Raw genomic sequence first — 24,079 nt, forward strand, 5'->3', positions numbered from 1 at the left:
CTACCAGGTCTCCCACACCCACCTCCCCACCAATTTGGATCGCTTGTTGTTCCCTTGTCCCTGGGTTTGTTATCCCCTCTTCTTCCCTTCCCCCCGGAATGCCAGTTTAATAGAACAAAGTGTTCTTGCATTGAGGGAGTACTTGAGTGGAGGCCCAACATCCATCTGTTCCCTTAGTACTAAACCTATAAATATATGTGCATAAATCTATTTCCCCATCCTCATATATAAATATATTTACATATGTACGTGCCTCTATTTAGACCTCTATAAATGCCCTTTGCCTCCTAGTTCTGTCTTCTATTTCCTGTTACTTTCATCTTGTCCCACTATCATGTTCAGCCTTCATTTGGGTTTCAGTAATGCCTCACAGTTACATTACCCTTGATCACGCCCCACTAGGCCTCCTACACCCTCCTCACCACCGATTTGGATCACTTGTTGTTCCCTTGTCCCTGGGTTTGTTAACACCACTTCCTTTCCCCCCACCCACACCTCCCATGTCCCCCCGGAACGGTCGGTCCCGTTGTTTTCTCCTCCATATTGTTCATCCAGCCTATCTTGTCTAGATAGACCTGCAGAGGTAATAACATGCACAAAAACAAGACAGAGCAAAACAAAGCAACAAAAGTCCAAGGCACTATTAATCTAGTTCCTGCCTCTAGATTTACCTCTCCTGGATTTCATGTGAAGAAAGTCATTCCCCACCCCTCAAAAAAAAGCCCGCGACAACTTAGGACATTATTTTATTGTCGCTCTTATGTTCTACTTTAGTCAGCTTTATTATTTTTCCCTTTGTTTCTAATTCTTCATTGCTTTGAGTTTTTAACTCTGGAGCCTCATTGTTAGCTTTTCTCATTTTGATTTGGGTTGTTCTTTTGTATTGTTTGTAAATGTTTTCAGATTTCCTTTACGACACCGTGTGTAGCCATGTGTAAGCGTGTCTTTCTGCATCCTGGATGGTTGGGACCCTCTCTTTGCACAACTGCTGTTCTTTCGCTCGTTTCATGTGCTTAATCCTCCGAACTTCTGAAAGAATGCTGCTCCAGATGATGCTCCTAAGTCCCTAGGGCTGCTTTTGCTGTTTCAAGTGGTGTGAAAACATAGACAGGCCTTCAGAACAGTCGTGGGAAAATGGAAAATGGACGTTTTCCGTGAGCATTTCAAAGCCCCTCATATAGTGGCGTGTAGTCTTAATTAACGTTCTATAATTTATGTTTAAGGTCTTATATCCATTTCAATGGCTACCCAGACACAGACAAAGTTTATGATTAAAGATTTTATTAAGGGTGTTAAGTTGTAATGCCAGTGAGAAATGCTCAGGGTAGCAGTGCCTCGACCTGAAGGCATTCAGCTCAAGCTCTGTGCATCTGCAAACCCAGCCCCCTGAATTAAATGCCCACAGGCACTCCACCCTGGGAAACCTCCGTCTGAAGGCACTGAGCTCCACTTCTGTGAGTCAGCAAAACCAGCTTCCCCAATTAAGTACCGGGAGGCCCCCCACTCTGCAAAGGCAGCCTCCTGCACCAAAGCGCTCGCTCATCTTCATTTGCTCCTGGCTTGGGAACATCACTGTGTTCTATGCGCTGACTTCTGGTTCTGCTGCTGCTCCTCTGATGGTATACCTGGCACCTGGATCCAGGAGGTTTCACTGTGTAGGGGTCTTGCGTTCAGAGGACATGCTCCACTCCTGGCTCTTGCAAGCAATGAGGTCCCTCCTCCTGCTTCTCAGAGGACTCACTTTATATCCAGAAAGCTGGCACTCCAGGGAATCCTGTTTGCAATTACTCATAGGTAAGCCCTCCCCCATCTTCTCACCCGACCTATGTAGGAGAAGGTCATTTGGTGAGAGCTAGAGACTTTGGCTCACAAAGCCACATTAAATAATTCACTGCCCCTGTGAATGGCTGTTTGTTGAGATGTCTTGATCTCTTCCACTTTTAGTTGAACTGCCTCTTCATTTCTATCATTCTTATGTTGCTCAATTTGATTCCACTTCCACTAGTTTCCCACCATTTTCAGTGTTGTGGGCCCTGGCCTGGGAAGGAGCCTTTGGAAGGTCAGTTTTGTGAGTTTATGGGATTAGAAGGCTCCAGTTTCTTTAGGCTTTCCTAGCAACCCTTTGTGAGGAGCCTTGGTGATGTATTGGCTATGTGTTGGGCTGCTATTCTCAAGGTCAGCAGTTCAACTCCACCGGTCGCTCCTTGAGAGACCGATGAGTCTTTGTACAACCCTGAGGAGTTACTCTTAGAAATCCCACAGGGTCGGTTCTACTCTGTCCTACCGGGCAGTTAGGAGTCGGATCGATGACAGCGAGGAGGGACTTTGCAGCTGCATGAAGCACTTCTCAGGGTCCGTGTTATTCATAGGATGGCCACTTCCTTTTTCAGTGAAAACCCGTTGTCTGGCTCAGGTTTGTACTGCACAGCCACTTACAGCGCTCACATCTTGTGGCTGTTTGTGCCGATCCCTGCCGCCTTGGATATGGGGATTTAGGAGATGACTTTATCCTCTCCCTTTGTTTTAAATGGGATCTAGGCTTTCTGTGTGTTTATTTTGTTTTCTCGTTGCTGTCTCTTTTTATGTGGAGATCTTGAGAAGATCTAAGGCCACGCTGCCATGGATAGATCGCTTCTTTCCCATCCCCACCAGACGTTCTTGAGTAGGATAATGACGAGGTCATAAGGAGGGTGCTGGGTGTACCTACTGTTGTACATGGCGTGGAGACAGTAGGATCTTCGCCAGTAATTGTCCTTTAACTTTCCCTTCGGTCTACATTCACATGTGTTAATGCCTGAAAGTCTCCACTTAGCAGGATCCGTGGAAATAATAGCTTCTTATCACTCTTTCCCTCTCTCCAGGTTCACGAAGAATCTGTCCCCGGACAAAATCAACTTGAGCACGCTGAAAGGGGAGGGTCAGCTGACCAATCTGGAGCTGGATGAAGAGGTCCTACAGAATGTGCTGGAGCTGCCCACCTGGCTGGCCATCACGCGGGTCTACTGTAACAGGGCCTCCATCCGGGTGAGTGGGGCTCCGGGCTGCTGCTCCCTTCCATGAGCAGGTGCCTCCCACAGCCCTGAGTCTTTGCTTGCTTCTTTCAGATCCAGTGGACAAAGCTGAAGACACATCCGATTTGCTTGGTAATGCCTGTTCTTGATTGCTCGTAATCCCCCGGGGATGGCTGGGGTAGCCCTAAAAGACCTGCGAGGAGACAGGGCGGGGCTCGGACATGCTCTCCCTTCAGGGAGTGCTCTGTGCTTCTGTTTGGCTCTTGGGCATCTCTGAGAGAGGGTTGGCGTGATCTTAATGCCTCTATAGTGCAGGATAGGGTCCAGGGCTCCTGAGAGCTAAAAAAAAATTTTTTAATGAATTTTATGGCCCGGGTGCTCAGATTGACCTATTCTCCTCTGGAATGCCTTGTCAGCATAGTTTATGTTGATTATTGAATGCTTGTCCCCTGAAAGCCCTTCAGATTTTATTCCAGAGACTGGCATCCCCAGGAGCAGCAATGTCCTTGTACCTTTGTGTTGTGCAATGATGCGTGTGCTTCTCGTGACTCACTGCTAATGGGAATGGAAGGAGAAAGATGAAGCCTCTCCTTGCATTTCCATTTGATCATTCCTTCAACGAATATTTACTGTCTGTCTGTCCAGCGGGGCCTGTACCTAACTAGATGCAGGAGGTGGACTGTGCTGTCAGTGGCCTTTGGGCTGCTGTGTGGGATTTTGTGTAGCTACTCCACTTTTCAGGCCTCTTTTATTTCAGTGTCTGGATAAGGTGGAGGTGGAGATGAAGACGTGTGAGGAGCCTCGGCCCCCCAATGGGCAGTCTCCCATTGCCCTTGCCTCAGGGCAGAGGTTAGTTGCTTTCAACTCTTGTTATCGCCACCATCTTAACTTTCAATTAAATTTGATTTGTTTTTCATTAAAATTATGTTTTGTTAAGAAATAAAAACTTTCTGTGATGGAAGTGTTCAAACATACACTAAAGTAGAGCAACTAATGTCATGAACCTCATATGCTCCAAATCTAACTTCAGTCATTAGCAACATTTTCCATTCTTTTTCCATCTGTCCCCTGCTACTTTGTGTGTGTCAGAACGAAAGCACAAATGGCTAACATTGTGAATTTGCCCTGTAAACACTTCTGTTTCTTCACAGATAAGGACTTCACACACACACACACACACACACACACACACACACACACACACACTGTTGTACTCGATAGAACTAATGAGAATCACGGAATATCACTAACATAATATCACATTTTAATATGTATCGTTATCTAGCCTGAGATAGAGTAAGTGCATCCTGGCTTTATGTAAAGTAATTGTGTTATACTAAACATTCAGATCAAGTTGTGCTTCACATAGTGTCCTTTGACCCAAAGACATATGTGAGCAGTGCAATTACCTGAACGTGGAGTTTCCCCCAGTATCGTTTTACCGTAAGTAGGAAGTGACTGCCAGCCAGCTCCAATTCGTTATCTTCAGAAGGAGGCAGGAATAAGAGTTACTGTACAGGAGCCGAGGAGCCCTGATGGCAGGTGGGTTATGCGTGTGACCGCTAGTTGGGCCCACCAGCTGCTCTGCGAGAGAACGACGAATCTGTCCTCCAACCTCAGAACCCGCAGGACAAGTGCACTCTGCCCTCATGGGGTCGCTATGGGTTGGAATTGACAGGCTGGTAGCGAGTTTGGTACAATAGGGATTGAAGTGTTCTGAAATCCAAAATGAGTCTGTCAGAGTTCAGACTCTTATTAAAACTTCACCTGTGCACAGAAACTCTTAAAAGAAGTTACAGTTTTCTTATAAAGAAGCTTGGAGTCAACCTCACCACTGAAACATTTGACATGAATTGATGTCTAGGTATTAAAATGTGTTTGGAAATGTTTACTGCATAATTTGAAGAAGAGAAGTTTAGATCTTCAAAATTTTTATGAAAATTGCTATGAAGCCATGTAATTTTGGCACTCTAAATTGCCCTCACACCTCTGATATAATAATATATGCCTTTTTAATTTTCTCTATTTTCCACTCTTCTCAAGCTGTGTTTTGGCTTTGTAGTATCCAATTTATAGTCTGTGTCTGCAGCTCAGTCTCCCATGACAGAAAGAAAAAGCCATGGCCATCTAATTGACTCTAACTCATGACCCTGTAGAATACAGAACTGTCTAGGAAAATAAAAACTGGACGTTTCCATGTGGTCAGAGGTCACAGTACTCTGGCGCCTGTCCCTCCTGTAGATTTGGACTAGATCCTTGGATCCAGTTAGATTTGGATCCAGTCTTCGGATCACACAGACTGCTGGTGTATTTGTGGACTCTCATGTGGGCTTGGTTAATACCTTACTTAGATGGCTGCTTATTTGAGAACAAGCCTTTAAGATCCCAGATGCTATTCTTTCTGAAAGCCGGGCCCCATCTAGTTTTTTCACCACACTTTGCTATAGCACCCATTTCTTCAGTGATCTCTTCACGAGGGTGGGCATCAAGCAGAGCCATGTCATAAGAACTAATTGTTCTTAGATTGGGGCTAGAATTAAGGGCAAGCCCCAAATCCATTCATACATCTATGGTCCATACGTGTCTCTGGTTTGCCTTAGAGACATCATTGTCATTTTGTGCTAGAGGAATAATCAGTCAACCCCTTGGGGCATCATTTCCACTGCCACCATGTCAATGCTCACTCGTAGGGACCCTATAGGTAGAACTGCCCCTGTGAGTAAGTGAGAGCCTTTTCTTTCTTTTTAAAAATAATTTTACTAGGGCTCTTACAGCTCTTAACACAATCTACACATCCATGCATTGTGTCAAGCACATTTGTGCATATGTTGCCATCATCATTTTCAAAGCATTTTCTTTCTACTTGAGCCTTTGGTATCAGCTCACTTCCTTCCCTCCCATCCTCTCCCTCCCTCATGAGAACCCTTGATAATTTATAAATTATTGTTATTTTTTTTCATGTCTTACACCTACCACTGTTCTCCCTTCACCCACTTTTATGTTTCTGTCCCCCTGGGAGGGGGTTATATGTAGATCATTATGATCAGCTCCCCCTTTCTCTCCCCACCTTCCCCTCACCCGCCTGGTATCACTACTATAGTTATTGGTCCAGAGGGGCTTATCTGTCCTGGATTCCCTGTGCTTCCAGCTCTTATCTGTACTTGTGTACATGCTCTGGTATAGATTTGTAAGGTAGGATTGGGTTCATTATAGTGGGGGGGCATTAGAGAACTAGAGGAAAGGTATAGCTTCATCAGTACTATCCTGCACCGTGACTGGCTCATCTCTTCCTTGTGGTCCTTCTGTAAGGGGAGGTCCAGTTGTCTACAGATGGGCTTGGGTCTTCGCTCCGTGCTCCCCCTCATTCACATCGATATGATTATTTGTTCTGGGAGTGAGAGCCTTTTCAAGAAGATTCCTATGTCCTTTGGAAAAGATCTACTAATCTTCCTTGCATTCAGACAGAACAAGATGTTTCAGACTCCTTTTTAATGTGTCCTTACTGCAGACCTGGAATTAAACATTTCTCTAAGGAGCCCTAATTCCGTTTAGTGGGAAATATTATTTAGAGTCTACAGTCAGGGCAAAATTGTGTTCATTAAGTTGTCATTGCTTTGAAGTCTTTTCAGTGTTCAGTGCTAAGATAAAGTATTTCTTAGAACACAAATTTAATGATCTTTCTCGATTCAGATGAAAGAAAATAGGATTTTCAGTTGTTTTATTTAGTATTTTAATTTTTTTTTAATCATACTGAATTTTTGTTCCTAACAATAATGTTAATGATTTACTGTTTTGATACTTAAAACCAAGCCTGCTGCCATTAAGTTGATTCCAACTCACATAGCCCTGTGGAGAGTTTTGCAGTAAACAGTTCAGCTCTTGTCCACAAGACAGTTGTTACACTGTCAAGCAGATCCCTGAATCCAGTAGGTGCGTGTGCGTGTGCGTGTACGTGTGTGTTTTACTGGGTGATATAGCTCCATGAGGGCATGTGGTCAAAATACTGTCGTTTGAATACTGTCATTTGACATGCAGAACATTTTATTTGTTCCAGTGTTTCATAGTATAAAAAATAGACTTACTATTTTTGAGCCATTTTAGGTGTTTAAGCTTGTTTTTATTTTAAATCATTAAAATTTTTTCTGAACTATATCAATTACATATTTACAAAGTAAAGACTGTGAAATAAGATACACTATTTTGTGTATGTTTATTTGTGCCATCCCTGCATTTTTAAGTAAAGCTCCCCTTCCCAAAACCACTTCTTCCACATAAAAGCAGTTTAAAGTATACTGCGTATACCACTGTAGAAATACATAGAGACGACCCCTTTGTGTGTGTGTATGATAGTTGCAGAGCACTACATGTATTTTATGAATTCACTGTAGTTTATTTAAACTAACACTTCTCGTTGATGGGCATTTGGATTTGTTGTCAGGTTTTTTGTTTTGCTTTTAGCTGTGCAGTAACGACTGACCTTGTTCGTAAGTCATTTAGGATTTTGTCAGCACATTTCTTTAAACAACTTTCCTGAGATAAAATTTATGTGCATCAACTCATCTGGTTAAAATGCACAATTCACTGTTTATCTAGTATACTTCCTGGATTATGCAGTCAGCACTCCCAAAAGAAGCCCGTAATTATCAGTCATCACTCGCGTTGTGTACCGCAGCCCTAGAACATCTGATCTCTTTTCTGGTCCTTTTTATTTTCATTGCCACTGGGTCAGTTCTGACCGGATAGAACCGAGCAGAATGGTCCTTGTGGGTCTCTGACCCTGTGAGTCTTTACAGGAGTAGAAAGCCTCATTTTTTCTCCCTTGTAGTGGCTGGTGTTTTTGAACGACCGACTTTGTGGCTAGCAGTCTGGTACATAACCCACTGGATGTATTGACACTCCCCCCACCACCACCAATTATATAAAAAACAAATCTATTTTAATGGAGATACAACACTTGAAAACAACGTAAGTAATAGTAAAAGTGGTTTCTCTTTTAAAATATTAAAAAAGGCTAAGACTAGGGGCATTTTTTATTCCCTTTATACTATTTTGTTTTAAAATGCTTCCTTAAACATAGGAAAAGGCTTTAAAACTTAAAAAAAATTTTCCTTATATTTTTAATTATATTTTTTATAAACGTTGAAGCTGCCGCACATAGTTTATAATCAGGAAAGAAAAATCAGCTTTAGAAAAGAAATGCAGAAAGTTTGTATATCTGACATTTCATAAAACATATTTTTTGACATTCTGCAAATGATATAATTTAATAATGTCCCAATGCTCTCTTCTTTTGAAGATAACTTTTCTGTCTTCCAGACTAATGTAATATTTGGTATTTCTGGAAGGTTTTACAGAGAAACCTGATAACCTTCCACTTGGGATGTGTTAGGTTTTCTCGATTTACGACTTTTTCACCTTCTTCAATGCAAACAATGAGAATTGAAGTGTCATTTGCTGATAATCCATATTTTTCCCAAGCCTCTGGAATATTGTTATCTGGGGAAAGGTTGGAAATAATTTCAGTCAATATGACAATTTCTTGTCTTCATTTTTCTCAGTTTGTACAGGTGACCTGCTTTGTTTGCTGCTGTGAGTATTGGAAATGAATCGACAATCATTGTAGGATTTATGAATGAACCTTTAGTGGTGCCTTCCACGGCTTTTTTCTCAAGTTACCAGCACCCTGCATTCAGGGAGTAGTAGGTCTAGCAGACTTGTTCACTGCATCTCACAGAGAAGCAGGGTTTAGGCTAGAATCTAGAGGGACCCAAGTCTACCGTTGTCCCAGAGCCTTGATTCATAGAGTGTTGGAATTAGACACTGATGGAGGGATGGTTTACCTGACAACACATGGTGCCCCGGCTTGTACATCATTCACTCTTGCCCTCCCCTCCTGCTGCTGGCCCGCTGGAGCCCTTGGGTGTGGGTTTTTGTTTTTGTGGACAGGAGTAGAACTACTCTCTAGGGCAGGTGTCCTCAGACTACGGCCCACCGAGGACATTTATCCGGCCCGCTGGGTGTTTTTGCTCCGTTTTTTTTTACTTCAAAATAAGATATGTGCAGTGTGCATAGGAATTTGTTCATAGTTTTTTTTTTAAACTGTAGTCCGGCCCTCCAACAGGTCTAAGGGACAGTGAACTGGCCCCGTTTAAAAGGTTTGAGGACCCCTGCTTTAGGGTTTTCAAGAATGAAAATCTTCATGGGCGCAGACAGCCTCATCTTTCTCCTGGGGAACAGCTGATGGGTTTGACGTGCTGATCTTGCAGTTAGCCAGCTCAGTCTTAATGGACTGTGCCCTGGGGCTCCTTCTGATGCATGTGAGTGCCTGTTTTTGTCGACAGAGAATCTGTTTGTCAAACTAGATTTTTGCCCAGGGTATTTCAGTAGGTTTTTAAAAATCATGTGGCATTGATGGGCACAAATAAGTCTATAGTGCAGTAGTTTTATACACTTAGCAGGAAAGATACCTTCCAGAATGCAGGAGCCTGCTTTGCACCCTTCCAGTCTCTCCCCACCCCCAAGAATAAGTATTATCCTGGTTTCAAGCAGCATAAATTAGTTTTGTCTGTCTCTTGATGTTATCTAGATGTAATCTGTAGTAGCTTTTTGAAGCTCCTTTGGACGTGGCCGTCCGTGCCTCGTCGTTTAGCACCGCGTTGGTGGGACTCCTCCGGGTGTGGCGTACTCGTACAGTCGCCGCCCTCCATTCTCCATGCAGAGCTTTGCACGCGCTCCTGCTGGCGGTGGGTGTTTGGTGGGCTCCCGTTTCTGGCTGTTCAGTAGATGAACGGCTTTATATCATGGCTGTGGGGTTGGCTCTCTGAAGTTTCAGAACCCATAGAATTTCGTACCACGCAATGAAGTTTTCTGCATATAAATTTGAAAACTAGCTAAGAAGACTACTGCAATTAGCATTGTACTCTCTCCTAATGAACATATGTACACATTTGTGTATAGTCTCTTGTTGCTTAAGAGCCATGATATGTTCTGACTCATGAATACCCTAGATGTATAGACAGTCCCTGGATTGGGAGCAAGTTCTGTTTCTAAGTCTGTAAATTTGTATATAAGTTGGAACAGTTAAGTAGGTTTGTACCTACTGTTAGTTGCTTGTCTTAGAACATAGTATACAAAGTAACTTTCTAGGTGTAAAGAATCTTAAACACTTCTATATGCACTAAAACAGGTGTCCTCAAACCATGGCCAGCCGGCCATGAGGGCCACATGCGGCCCACCGAGGACATTTATCCAGCCTGCCGGGTGTTTTTGCCCCATTTTGTTTTTTACTTCAAAATAGGGATAATGTGCAGTGTGCATAGGAATTTGTTCATCGTTTTTTTTAAAACTATAGTCCGGCCCTCCAACGGGTCTGAGGGACAGTGAACTGACCCCTTGTTTAAAAAGTTTGAGGACCTGCACTAAAACATCTTTAACATACTAATACAATAATATTACTAGTGTTTTGCTGCATCTGGAACTTTTAATATGGTGGACTCTCCCGGAGTTGACAGATGACAGATCTGTGTGGCTGGACATTGGCTGAATGGATGCTTTGAGGGGGGTACCCTAAATACCAGATTTTTTTCAAATATATGTATTTAAATTGTTTTACAAAACAACCTTATCACCTTCAAAGTACTCTCAATTACACGTAGCACATTTGTCAAATCTGCTATTCCATTCTTGTAAACATTTTTCAAACTCGTGTGTTTGGATGGCTGATAGCACCTCCCTTACTTTTTCCTCCACCTCTTTTATGTAGTCAAATGGCTGTCCTTTCATGTCCCTCTGCATTCACGGAAACAAAAAGAAGTCGCAGGGAGTGAGGTCAGGTGTGTAAGGCAAGAGAGGCATGCTGTTTTTTGCCCAAAACTGGCACACTGAGATGGCTGTGTGAGCAGGTATATTGTCATGGTGGCAAAACCAGTCCCCTGTCTGCCACAAATGAAGCCTTTTTTGTCACATACTGTTACCTAATCTTTTCAGAACCTCTAACTAGAAAGCTTGATTAACAGTTTGACCTGGTGGAGCTCACTATGAGTCAGTCGACATTTTTGTAGTTGTTTGGGAAGTTGACAGACGTCCAGAATGAGGTTTGTCATTAATCGACATTTCACCTCTTTTGAAACAAGAAAACCCAAAACACTGTCCTTGTAAGCTGTGTTCAACATCACAGTTTCTGCGGCATTTTTCTCGAGCAGGAAACACAGTTTCACAGCCGCATGCTGGTCTCTTAAAGTGGCCATCACCAAAATAATAATAACTTAAAAACTATCAAGGGTTCATGGAGGAGGGGGGAGCAGGAAGGGAGGGGAAAATGACGAGCTGATATCAAGAGCTCAAGTAGAAAGCAAATGTTTTAAGAATGATGAGAGAAACAAATATACAAAAGTGCTTGACACTATGGATGTCTGTATAGATTGTGATAAGAGTTGTATGAGACCCCAATAAAATGATTTTTTTTTAAAATGGCCATCACAAAAAACAAGGATTGAGCGAAACTGTTTTTACAAAAACTTCACTGTGACCAGAGAGAACCTTTCCAGGCAATGTGCACGAACTCAGAGCGAGTTGCTTGTTGTTCGCTTGCCTAAGGGGGAAAATGCGTACTATGAAAGCTCTGTGCAGCAGAGCTTATTTGTTTTGTTTTGTTGGGGGGGGTACCACTCGTATACATTCCCATATTTGCACATCACACACACAGACATATGTGCAGTGAAACTGAGAGCTGGGACTGCTGTCAGCGGAAAATATTTGTGTTCTCCTTACAGGCTCCACCGTACACAGATGCTGGCTTTCTCAGGCTTGACTGTGCTGTTTTGTTAGGTCCTGTTGAGTCGGATCTCACCCAGCGTGACCTGTGTGCAGCAGGACAAAACGTTGCCCCGTCCTCGCGCCACCCTCACAACTGTCTCAGGGCTGCGCCCATTGTGGCAGACCCTCTTCCATCTGGTCAGGGGCCTTCTTCTCCCACTCCCTCTCCACTGGAGCCAGCACGAATGAGGGCCTCCTCCAGGACTGGTCTTCCCTGATAACATGAGACAAATCCTACACTCTGTGGTTCGGAAGCGCATTCTGGCAACACCTTTCTCAAGACAGATTTATTCTTCTCATTGACAGTCCATCATACGTCCAGTATTCTTTGCCAGCACCGTAATTCAAATGCATCAATTCTTCTTTCCCCCATTTTCAGTGTCCCAACTTGCACGTGCATAGAAGGCCATTGAAAATACCATGGCTTGGCTCATTTTCACCTTCGTCCTTAAAGTAACATCTTTTCTTTTCAACACTTTAAGGAGGTCTTGTGCAGCAGATCTACCCAATGCAGTGTGCCATTTCATCTATTTTTGGAGGAAAATCTTTAGGGCTTTATTTCATAAGAAACTGGAAATTCACATGATATATGGAAAAGATAGTAAGAACATTAATATAGTTAAAAAAGATTGTTCTGATGGGGTAGTTTGGCAATATATCATCAGGTAAAACTTGATTTTGAGTATCATAAATTTAGCAGCATTTCAGTACAAATTCAGTTTTTTTTCTTTTGAGTTAACCTTAAGCAATGTAATGTAATAAAAAGTGACATTTAAATATGGTTATGTTCCAACATGAAAACGTGTTAAATTTAAAACCTTTTCTCCTGTTTCATCCTTAGAAAAACAAACAACTAAAAAGCGAATTCTTATTACAAAGTATACCACATCCTTCGTTACAAATTTTTTTTAGACAGTATGAAAAGAATCTACTAAAAACAAACTCCCTGCCATCAAGTCAATCCCAACTCCTAGCGACCCTACAGGTCAGGACAGAACTGCCCTTATCAGTTGCCAAGACTGTAAGTCTCTACGGGAGTAGGCAGTCTCATCTTTGTCCCACCGAGTGGCTGGTGGTCTTGAATTGCTAACCTTGTAGTTAGGAGCCCGACACATAACCTCCTATACCACCAGGGCTCTGTTAACAAAGAATCTTAGAATCCTTTATAGACCACATGGTCCGCTTCCTCTCTCTCCCGAAAGCCGAGACGGGACAGATGACGACTCCTGCTGTTCTCTGCTTTTTCAGAGGGTTGTGTACGATACTTGGGCAGCTATCAATTTTAAAAGTCTATTAAAATAGAAAGATGGGAAGAGAGAAATTATATTTCTATATTAAGGTATAGAAAGGGGAGTCACTTACGAATGAAGTCTTCACGGCCCCTCTGTTTCAGTGAGTACGGCTTTGCCGAGAAGGTGGTCGAGGGGATGTTCATCATCGTCAACTCCATCACCATCAAGATTCACTCCAAGGCCTTCCACGCCTCTTTTGAGTTGTGGCAGCTCCAGGGCTACAGTGTCAACCCCAGCTGGCAGCAGAGTGACCTCCGCCTCACGCGAATCACTGACCCCCACCGTGGAGAGGTGACGGGCCTGGCATTGGGATGGGGGAGAGTGAGGATGGGCTTCAAAGTAGGACTGACTTCTTAAAGGATATGATTGCCAGTCGAGGGCTTTCTTGAGTGCTCCCGCATTCCTAGGCACTCAGCATCCCTCTGTCCGGTGGATGCTGCTTCATCACTTCCTCTGTTGAGGATCTGTGGTTCAATCCCAGCTGAGTCTTGGCTTAGCCAGTCTTTTTGCCTTGAGCTTCCAGCTTCTAGGAGGGTAATGTCATCCACAGCATTAAGGGATGTTCCTGTCGTTTCCTTTCAGGTTTTAACATTTAAGGAGATAACCTGGCAAACACTTAGAATTGAAGCCGATGCCACAGACAACGGTGATCAGGACCCAGTCACCACTCCACTGAGGCTCATTACCAACCAAGGCAGGATCCAGATAGCCCTCAAGAGAAGAGTGAGTGTGACCTCTGACCTCATGGAAACGTCCAGTTTTTCATTTTCCCAGACAGCCTAGGACTTGGTGTTGCCTGGTTTTAAAACTTGTTAGTGACTTCTGGAATGGTCATTGAAAGGTCAGACTGCCAGTCAGGGTGCAGTGTAGCAACGATGAAACATACAACTTTCCTCTAGTTCCCCGCCCGCCACTCCCCCCACTATCATGAACCTGGTTGTACCTTACAAATCTTGCTAGACCAGAGGATGTTCACTGGTACAGATAGGAACTGGAAACACAGGGAAGCCAGGGCAGATGATCCCCTTAGGAGCAGTGGTGAAAGTGTTGATACAGGGAGGGTGGAGGGAAGGTGGGGTAGAAAGGGGGAACAGATCACAAGAATCTTCTTATAACCCCTTCCCCGGGGGACAGATAACAGAAAAGTGGGTGAAGGGAGACGTCGGACAGTGTAAGCCATGACAAAATAATAATAATTTATAAATTATCAAGGGTTCACAAGGGAAGGGGGGCAGGGAGGGAGGGGAAAATGAAGAGCTGATATCAAGGTACTCAAGTAGAAAGCAAATGTTTTGAGAATGATGCTGGCAACGAATGTACAAATGTGCTTGACACAATGGATGTATGTGTGGATTGCGATAAGAGTTGTACGAGCCCTCAGTAAAATGATTAAAAAAAGAAAGAAAGGTCAAGGCTGCAGTCTTGTGTTGCACAGCATCCGGCAGTGGGAGCACATTTTAATTCTGAAAACCAGTCTCCCCCAGATACAGGGACACTGCGGACACCTGTAGTTGACTATTGCTGCTGCTTTCTGCTCACAGGAAATATTAATAGTTTAAGAAATTGGTTCTCTAAGCCATCAAACCCAGGGACAGGGAACAGTGATCTAAAATCGATGGTGAGGAGCGTGTAGAACGCCTGGTGGGGTTTGATCAAGTGCAGTGTAACTGAGAGGAATTACTGAAACCTGAATGCAAGGCAAACATTGATGGCGGGACAAGAGGAAAATAAAAGGAAACAGAGGAAAGAACTAGGAGGCAAAGGACACTTACAGAGGTATAAATACAGGCATGCGCATTTGTAAATATATATAATGATAAGGATATAGGTCTATGCACATGTATTTATATGTTAAGTATTACAGTAGCAGACGGACCTTGGGCCTCCATTCAAGTCCCCCCTCAATGCAAGAACACTTTGTCCTAATAACCTGGCATTCATGCTGCTCACCTTCCTGACACAAGATCTCTGATGACAAAATGGGCGCAGAAGCAAATGTGGTGAAGAAAGCTGATGGTGAAAATACAGTGTCTAGGGTCTTAAAGGCTTGAAGGTAAACAAGCGGCCATCTAGCTGGGAAGCAACAAATCCCACATGGAATAAGCACACTAGCCTGTGTGATCATGAGGTGTCAGGCATTAGGATCAAGTGTAAGGCATCAGAAGACCCAAAACAAACAATCATATTGATGCAAATGAGGGGAGAAGCAGAGTGGAACCCAAAGCCCATCTGTAGACAATTGGGCATCCCCTCACAGAAGGGTCACAAGGAACGGAAAGGCCAGCCAGGGTGCAGTATAGCACCGATAAGCATACAAGATTCCTCTACTTCTTTAATGCTTCCTCTCCACTCCCCACCCACTATCATGACCCCGGTTCTACCTTACAAATCTGGCTAGACCAGAGCATGTACACTGGTAAAGATAAGAGCTGGAAACACAGGGAATCCAGGACAGGTAAACCCCTCAGGAACAGTAATGGGAGTTGAGATACCATGAGGGTAGGGGGAAGTTGTGGGTAGAAAGGGGGAACTGATCGCAATGATCCACGTGCAACACCCCCTCCAGGGGGACAAACAACAGAACATGGGTGAAGGGAGACAGTGGATGGTGTTAGATATGAAAATAATAATTTATAATTTATCAAGGATTCATGAGGGTGGGAGAGTGGGGGAGGGAAGAAAAAAATGAGTTGATGCCAAGGGCTCAAGTAGAAAGAAAATGTTTTGAAAAGGATGATGGCAACACATGTACAAATGTGCTTGACACAATGAGTGTATGGATTGTTATAAGAGCTGTAAGAGCCCCCAATAAAATTAAAAAAGAAATGGACTCTCTAAAGTGTTTGCTACTTTCATAGACTGGGAGTTGGAAAGCTGTCTCTGAAAGGTCTTGGGCAGCGGTGACTGAGAGGTTGAACTGGTACCAGGTCATGAGCCCCATGTTCTTTCTCTGTTGGTCCCCTCAGACCAGAGATTGCAACGTGATCGCCTCCAAGCTGATGTTCCTGTTGGCTGACCTGCTCTGGGTGCTCACGGACTCGCAGCTCAAGGCCATGATGAAGTATGCAGAGTCTCTGAGCGAGGTCGTGGAGAAGTCAGCCCAGCAGAGGAAGAGCATGGCCCCTGAACCTGCCCAGGTCAGAGGCCAAACACACGGTGGGGCTAGAGAGCTGGTGGGCAGGCCAGGCCTAATGAGTGCCAGCGTGGGTGGATTCTGGTGACACTGTCGGGTAAGCGTTGGACTGCTAATTGCAAGGTTGGGGCCTCAAACCCACCAGCTACTCCACAGGAAAAAGCTGAGACTCTCCGCGCCCTTAAAGGTGTGCAAAGCCTTATGCAGAAGAGACGCGACGGCAGTGAGTTCGTTTTGTCTTGTGCGACTCTTCATTTGGGGGTTGTCACATGCTGTGTGTGTGCACGGGCTTTGCCTGCGCCTTCTCTGCCTTGTTCCCTTAGTTTGTGCTTTCAGTGTGGTGCGTATACAATGCTAGCCACTGCGGAGGACAAGGCCAACTGCGTATACGTCAGCCACTTGCTCCCTGGGCCCTCAGTGACTTACACCTTGAATGCTGGGTTACCATTGCGGGGCTCAGAGGAGAGGCAGCTGATTGCCCAGCCTGAGGGAGGGGGTTGAGCGCAGACTTCTAGAGGAGTCGCTCAGCGCTGGTCAGCCGAGTGAGAACTTGGAGGGTTGGTTCAAACCTTAGGCAAGTACTCTGGCAGTTAATAGAATAATCATACAGGCAGTCTTTAGGTTTTGGACAGCGATATACATATGACCTATAGTTACAAACCAACTCATTGTGAAGCTTATTATATTAAAAATTCCAGGTCTGCAGTGGTTCATAGTGACAGACAAGAGCTACTTCGTGGTGCGCTTCAAAATATTATTTCTACTGTATCATGTTAAAGATGTTTTCATTTCTCTGGGAGTGTTTCTATCATGTCTCTATGCATAGGAAAGTACACCGTGTACTATACAGATGAGCTTTACTTAATGTCCATCTGGGCATGTCCACTGCATATGTGTCCATTGTCCCATAGGGCTATAATGGAGTTCAGAAATCCTGATAGGGCGTGGGGTCTAGCAGACATAATGGTGCTAGGCATAGTGATCCCTTCTGTCTCTCACTAGCTCTCCACGTCCCACGTCTGCCTCTGCCCTTCGGCTGCCTGTCCTGCCACACTTGCCGCATGCAGGGACCATGCAGCCATCACAAGAAACTAAGGAGGATGCCTCTCCGAGGCTTCTTCCTACTCAGCCTGGGTGGCTTGTGGGTGATGCCCAAGGCTTCTTTTGTGGCGACAGTTGCCTTGTCGTCTAGTCGATGGAGGGAGGAGGAGCAGGACAGGCGATCAGGAAGGAGGCCGAGGTGGAGGAGAGGCAGACGGAGCTGGAAGGGTTTATAACTCATAGGGCGGAGGATGGCAGGGAGGAAGGAAGGAAGGAAGGAAGGGAAGGGAGCAGGTGGCAAGGCCGGTAATGTGGTGAGTGGAGGGTGGGCAGGGCCCATATGTGGCTCTTGGAGAGCAGGCAGCGACCACACAGGACTGGTAGCAGCAGCACTGCTGTTTCTTTGAGGTCTCTCAGCTCAGTGGTGGCAGTGTGGGCCCTGGACCCGACTGTGACCGTCTTGCCCAACTCTCCCATATATAATATGTTGTTTGCACAATGCCCCAATCACGTCATGTCCTATTTCTTAGAACATACCGTGGAGGTTCGGTGTTAAGACCACATGTGACTAATAGTCCACACAAACTATTTCCACCTGTCGTGACTTACAGACGATTCAGCCTCAGGACAGACTTCAGAACAACCTCATTCTAACCCAGAGACTGCTGGTGTTGAGGCTTTGGGGAGTTTGAGCAGGAAGGAGCAGCTTGCCCTCCGGCACTTTGCAGGCAGGATTAAAGCCTGCGAAGGAGCGCCTCAGGGTCTGGACCTCTTGTTTCTCTCTGTCCGACGCAGATCACTCCGCCAGCTCCCAGTGCCCAGCAGTCCTGGGCCCATGCGTTTGGTGGCAGCCAGGGCAGCAGCACCCGCCTCAGCCAGTACTTTGAGAAGTATGACGTGAAGGAGTCCTCCTACCATCTCCTCATCTCTCGCTTGGACCTGCACATTTGCGATGACAGCCCGTTCCGAGAACCAGGTATCCTGGGAGGCCTGCTGTGGGCCTGGTGGTCCACAACCCTCATCTCTGTTCTGGGCAAAGCTTGGAGAACAGGCATTCGTCCAGTGCCCCCCACCAAGCCCTTTAGCGGGCTTCCTCAGCCACAGGCATTTCCTGGGCCTGAGCCCTTCCCATGGTCTCCAGCATTCAGAGAGAGCTGTCAGCCTTGCTCCAAGACCCCGAAAGTCAGCATCGTTACGCAGAAAGCCCATGCCAGATTTACTTTACTTTCTTTTTGCCTCCCTCAGATCCCTTGGGTAGGCTAGTACTTGTCATGGATTGAGAAGCACTGGTATAAACCTTTAGGAAAGTAACTTCACCTATAGGAAACCTCAGAGTTTTCAGACTCTGAGCCAGCATTTAGAATATATATATATATATGTGTGCTCTTCTCAAGCACGGCAGTCGCATGGTGTTCTTGGTGGCTTTTCCATTCACGAAGCCCGTATTTCCCACACATCTACATTTGTGCACAGTGGAAAAGGTAATGGGCTCATCTATTTTCTTTATGAGCTTTGAGGAAATCACTTAACCTCTCACTTAACCTCTTTGAGTCTCCTCATTTGTGAAATCGAGTTAATACGTCAGTCCTTCCCCTCAGAGGTTGGGGTCGGGTGAAATGAGATAATGGGCTGAATTTGGAGGGCCTCGAATGCAGAGCTGCATAAAGTAACTTTACTCGGCTGCGGTTTTTGTTGTTTTCCGTATCCTCCATCCGCGCTCCCTCCTCGGTCCTCCTGCCACAGCTCTGGCTTTCAGCACCTGTGCTTGTAGGGTAGCGCTTTCTCTTGCTGCCTATCTTCTCTGAAGGCTGTGCTTGCTTCTTACTGAATGAGAAATAGGTTCGGTGTTTCGGGGACCTGCCTGTTCTTGTCTACAGCCTGTCCTGCTTGGCGGTTCCGTGGCGTTGAAGTAACCGTAACCTCCCCGAACCTCCCACCGCTCTGAGACGACAAGGAGCAGCGATAGGATAAAGGTGGCTGCGTGAATGACGTTGAGAAATTGTTTGCTAAAACAACTCTTTTGTTGGATTATTTCTTCTAAGTGTTCCCATAAAGGGTTTCATTTGTTCAGTGTTATTGCTGCTAGGTGCCATGGAGTTGATTCCAACCAGAGCGACCCTGTGCACCGCGGAACAAACGCTGCCTGCCCCTGCGCCACCGTCTGTCCTGGCGGAGCCCAGGGCGTCCATCCAGCTCTCTTCCCGGACCCCCTGCCTTACCAGGCGTGAGCCCCTTTCCAGGAGCTGCCCTCTCCTGCTAGCCTGTGCGGAGTACGTGGGAGGGGTCCCGCCCTGTGCTCAAAGGAGCGTCTGGCTGCTCTTCTCCAGCACAGATGGGTCGCTGCTTTTGGCAGTCTGTGGTGCTTTCGGTTTTCTTCACCAAGACTGTAACTCCAGTGCATCAATCCTGAGGCTTCTCCCTGGTCCAGCGTCCAACTTTCACACCCACAGGAGGGGATTGAAAATGCCAAGGCCTGGGGCAGGCGTCCTGTGTCCTCAACGTGACCCCGTGCTCGTCGACACTTCAAAGACGTCTTTGGCAGCGGCAAATGGCAAATGCAAATATGCCATCTGATTTCTTCTTTTTTTTAAAAAATCCTTTTATTGGGAGCTCTTGCAGATATCGTAACATTCCATAGTTCCATCACCTCCGGCAGTATTGTACAATTGCCACCACAATCAGTTTCAAAACATTTCCTTTCCTTTTGAACTCTTTGATATCAGCTCCCCTTTATCCCCTCCCACCCTACCTCCTCAGGAACCCTTATTTTATGTTTGCCATATCTTACATATCCATTCACATACAGTTCTGTTGTTCGATCCCATCTAGTGGGGTTATACAGTCATCAGTGCTATCAGCTCCCCATCCCCCTCCCCCCTCCTTCCCTCTTCCAGTATGCTCAGGGAACAGGTAATCCTGCTACTCTTTCTGAAGGGTTATCTGTCTGGGCTTTCATGTACCAAACAATCTTGTATATACAAATGAATATACACAAATCTAACATGATTGAGGTAAAACAAACAAAAATCATAACCATAAAGGGAGGAAATATTAAAGAACTGATTTCTTGACTGTTAATTTCATGAGTATTGTTTGTGAATGCAAGCAAAATGAAATCCTTGCTAACTTCAATATTTTCTGTTTATCATGATTGGTTTATCTATTGGTCCAGTTGTGAGGATTTGTATTTTCTTTACACTGAGTTAAGGCACCCTAGTGGCTTATGCATTGGGCTGCTAACTACAAGGTCAGTACTAACAGCATTATGGGAGAAAGATGAGACTTTTTGCTTCAGTAAAGGTTTTCTTTTTAAATCATTTTATTGGTGGCTCGTACAACTCTTATCACAACCCAGCCATCCATCCATTGTGTCAAGCACATTTTTACATTTGTTGCCATCATCATTCTTAACACATTTTCTTTCTACTTGAGCCCTTGGTATCAGCTCATTTTTTCCCCTCCCTCCCCCAACCTCCCTTCCTCACGAACCCTTGATAATTTGTAAATTATTGTTTCACGTCTTACACTGTCCAATGTCTTCCTTCACCCACTTTTCTGTTGTCCGTCCCCCAGGGTGGAGGTTATATGTAAATCACTGTGATTGGTTCCACCTTCTTCCCCCACCTTCCCCTTCCCCTCCTAGTATTGCTGCTGTCATTATTGGTCCTGAGGGGTTTATCCGTCCTGGATTCCCTGTTTCCAGCTCTTGTTTGTACCAGTGTACATCCTCTGGTCTACCCGGATTTGTAAGGTGGAATTGGGGTCATGATAGTGGGGGAGGAAGCATGAAAGAACTAGAGGAAAGCTGTATGTTTCATTGGTGCTACACTGCGCCCTGACTGGCTTGTTACCTCCCCAAGACCCTTCTGTAAGGGGGTGTCCAGTTGCCTACAGATGGGCTTTGGGTCTCCACTCCACACTCCCCCTCATTCACAATGATATGATTCTTTGTTCTTTGGTGCCTGTGAATAGTTCAAGGTCTGTTTGTTGGCCTTTAGGAGTGTTTTCCGGGTGAGTCTGATGGGGTGCCACGCCCTGGCCCCAAAGTCTATCTTTGGTACTCCCTGGGAACTTCCTTGTTCTGCTCCCCTTGCTGTTCTGTTGCACACCCTTAGTGTTTTGCCTCGATGTGGTGGGGTCAGTTCGGGCACAGTTCCTACACTGTGTGTTCAGTGTTGTCCCCCGTAGGGCTATGGGTCAGTGAGGGATGTCATGTCTCCTAGTGGGGCCGGCCATGTGGTCCTCTCTGTGCATTGGCTGCTCTGAGCAGGGCTATCGTCCTCAAGGCTTGGTGGGCCAGGATGTGCTCCACTCTCTCTTCCTCCCCCTTCATTTGCTCCCGTGTGCTCTGATCAGACACGTCCCTCTCTCTGAGCTGTAGCTTCAGTGCTGTCCCGTTTCCTTCAGTTCTTTCAGCCTAAGATATACTGAATGTGCTATTCCTTCTTCTCTTCCCAGCTTCACCTGTTTGCACATTTCATTGTACTACTCCACTTTGGTCTTCTCAACCTGCCTTTTGAAATTCTCTGTTCGGCTCATTTACTTAATCAGTTCTTCTATCTTTAATCTTCCAAGTTTGAATGAATTAAGAATACATTGAGAGTTTCACCCTGTTGCTTGAGGGATCTTTAGTGCTTTCCTCATCAGGTGGCTAGGAGGTCAAAATCGATTCTTACCAAAAGCAACTTTATTGAGATGCACTCCTCCACCCACTGAGAGTGTATGACTCAGTACTTTTCAGTCTATTAGTAGGGCTGTGTAAGCATAAACCACAGTCTGATATAGAGCATTTTTTGTCTCACTCTGAAAGATACCCTGTGCTCATTAGTTGCCTGCTACTCCTCATTTTGCCCTCCCTTCAGCCCTAAACATGAACCAAGCCACATCCACTGCCAATGACGACTCGTAGTTGTTCCCGTAGCGTAGAGCGAGGTGCCCCTCTGTTTTCCTGAGCCTGTAGGTCGTTATGGGATCAGGTGGTCTCCTCCTTCTCCTGGTGGATTCCAGCTGCTCTCTTTGTGGCTCGCAGCCCCCTGTTGGGCCAGTAGGGTCTCCTCTCAGCAGTCACACACACTCCTGACGTCTTGATGTTTGCCTGTCATGGACACTGAACATTGGTTCATGCTGCAGACATATACATATATATATAAAACACAATAGTTTTTCATTGCTCTCTGAAACCTAACCATACCTGGCAGAGTTTATTTTCTCTTTCATTGAGAAAATCAGCAGCATTACATTAAGCTCATAGAGGATGCACACACTGTACGTAAGATGTGGCTGGAGTCGGCCTATGCACGCCTGTTGGCCGCCATTGGCTTCCTTGTTAGTGCTGTTCATATTTGAGTCTCAGTATTTTTGTAAGCTGGGCTTTGAGGATTATGTTAGGTTATATTTTATTGTTTCAACCAAAGTTTATTCAGTCCATAATTAATCAAATGCTGAGGAGAAAAATGTTGACACTGTTTGAATTAATATCTAGCAGCTAGTTTAGTTATTTTCTCATATCAAGCAAAAGTTAAATTCACTAAGTAATTTAAAAAGAAAATAATTTAAAAATTTCATTTGTGTTTTGCTGAAGGTAATTTGAATCATTTCAAATACTTAATCTATTTCTAAAATTGCTCATTTGCAAGTAAAACGGGGCACATTACAATTTAAGTAAATAAATAACCAGGTAGTGTTTTGTTCTATGGTAGATAGGGCTGCTATGACTTGGAACTGATGCTTCCTCACCTAACAATAACAAGTAAATAAAGTACACAAAAAGTTTCCCAGCAAATACAGTTATTCAGTTACATAGTAATAGCTTTAAGTTGAAGCACTTCCAGTATGGATTACACTTCAACATGAAAACAGAAGTTCTCACAAGTGGACTGATAAGTAATGAGTACCATGATAAACAGAGAAAAGATTGGCAGAGTCAAGTATTTCATTTTACTTCTCTCAGTCGAAGTGGCAATCAAGAAATAAAACTACATATTACATTGGGAAAGTCTGCTGCAAAACTATGTCAAGTGCAGAAGAAAAGTGCCTGGAGAACTAAGGCGTGCTGGACCAAGGCAAGGCCCTTCCAGCCACTCCGTGGGCCTGTGCGGCTGGACGCGCATCAGGAAGAGGCGTTGTTGCAGCTGAACTGTAGTGCGGCCACGTGCTCATCAGAATAGGGGGCGGCGGGGGAGCCATGGTGTCAGACTTCAGATGGGTTACATCAGGAGGGACCAGCCCCTGGGGAAGGACATCCTGCTTGGTGAGATCAAGGTCAGCATAGAAGCAGAAGCCTCCGTGGGCTCAACTGGCACGCTGGCTGCAGTGAGGGCTTCAGCCTGGGGACATGGCACAGGCTGGGGGAGTGTCTTGTCCATTGTACGTCCCGTTGCTGTGCGTCAGCACCAGCTGATGGCAAGCAACGCCTGCATCCACGTCAGCGCCAACACCGTGTCGTCATCTGTGGGGAACAAGGTGGAAGTGCACAGCAGGGTGGGCCACAGGACACACACGTACATACACACGTAGCCTTTACTCTCCAAGTTCTTCTCATCTAGTTGCCAAAATGGGAGAGAGATGTAAAGTTAATTCATTTTGTAAGAATGTCATTTAAAAAATATAAATTCAAGATCAATAAAATGTCATGTTTGACTTCTTGCTAGAAATTTCAGTTTTTCTGCCATAGTCTATTTTTATTTTGTAATCCCCTGTGTTAGTCTGGGTACTTTAGAGAAACAAATCCACAGAAACTCATGTATAAGAGAGAGTTTTATATAAAGGATAAGTGCACATCAAGAAAA

General features: G+C 45.0%; 1 protein-coding gene and 1 pseudogene across 1 annotated transcript in view; one reads left to right on the plus strand and one right to left on the minus strand.

Moving 5' to 3' along the window:
* Positions 1-24,079, plus strand: part of UHRF1BP1 (UHRF1 binding protein 1) — a gene marked incomplete at its 5' end in the record, with an annotated part of 87,687 nt that overhangs the window by 41,239 nt on the left and 22,369 nt on the right. The window contains 7 exons of the mRNA XM_004717243.2: positions 2,862-3,024; positions 3,105-3,143; positions 3,769-3,860; positions 13,219-13,408; positions 13,700-13,840; positions 16,084-16,254; positions 18,087-18,267. Of these exons, the coding sequence (XP_004717300.2) occupies positions 2,862-3,024; positions 3,105-3,143; positions 3,769-3,860; positions 13,219-13,408; positions 13,700-13,840; positions 16,084-16,254; positions 18,087-18,267 (977 nt within the window). The remainder of the gene's footprint in view (positions 1-2,861; positions 3,025-3,104; positions 3,144-3,768; positions 3,861-13,218; positions 13,409-13,699; positions 13,841-16,083; positions 16,255-18,086; positions 18,268-24,079) is intronic.
* On the minus strand, positions 8,177-8,738 carry LOC115870308 (annotated as a pseudogene).

The sequence above is a fragment of the Echinops telfairi genome, unplaced genomic scaffold, assembly GCF_000313985.2.
Source record: "Echinops telfairi isolate 266 unplaced genomic scaffold, ASM31398v2 ScPeMD7_655;HRSCAF=1070, whole genome shotgun sequence".
NCBI classification, from domain to species: domain Eukaryota; kingdom Metazoa; phylum Chordata; class Mammalia; order Afrosoricida; family Tenrecidae; genus Echinops; species Echinops telfairi.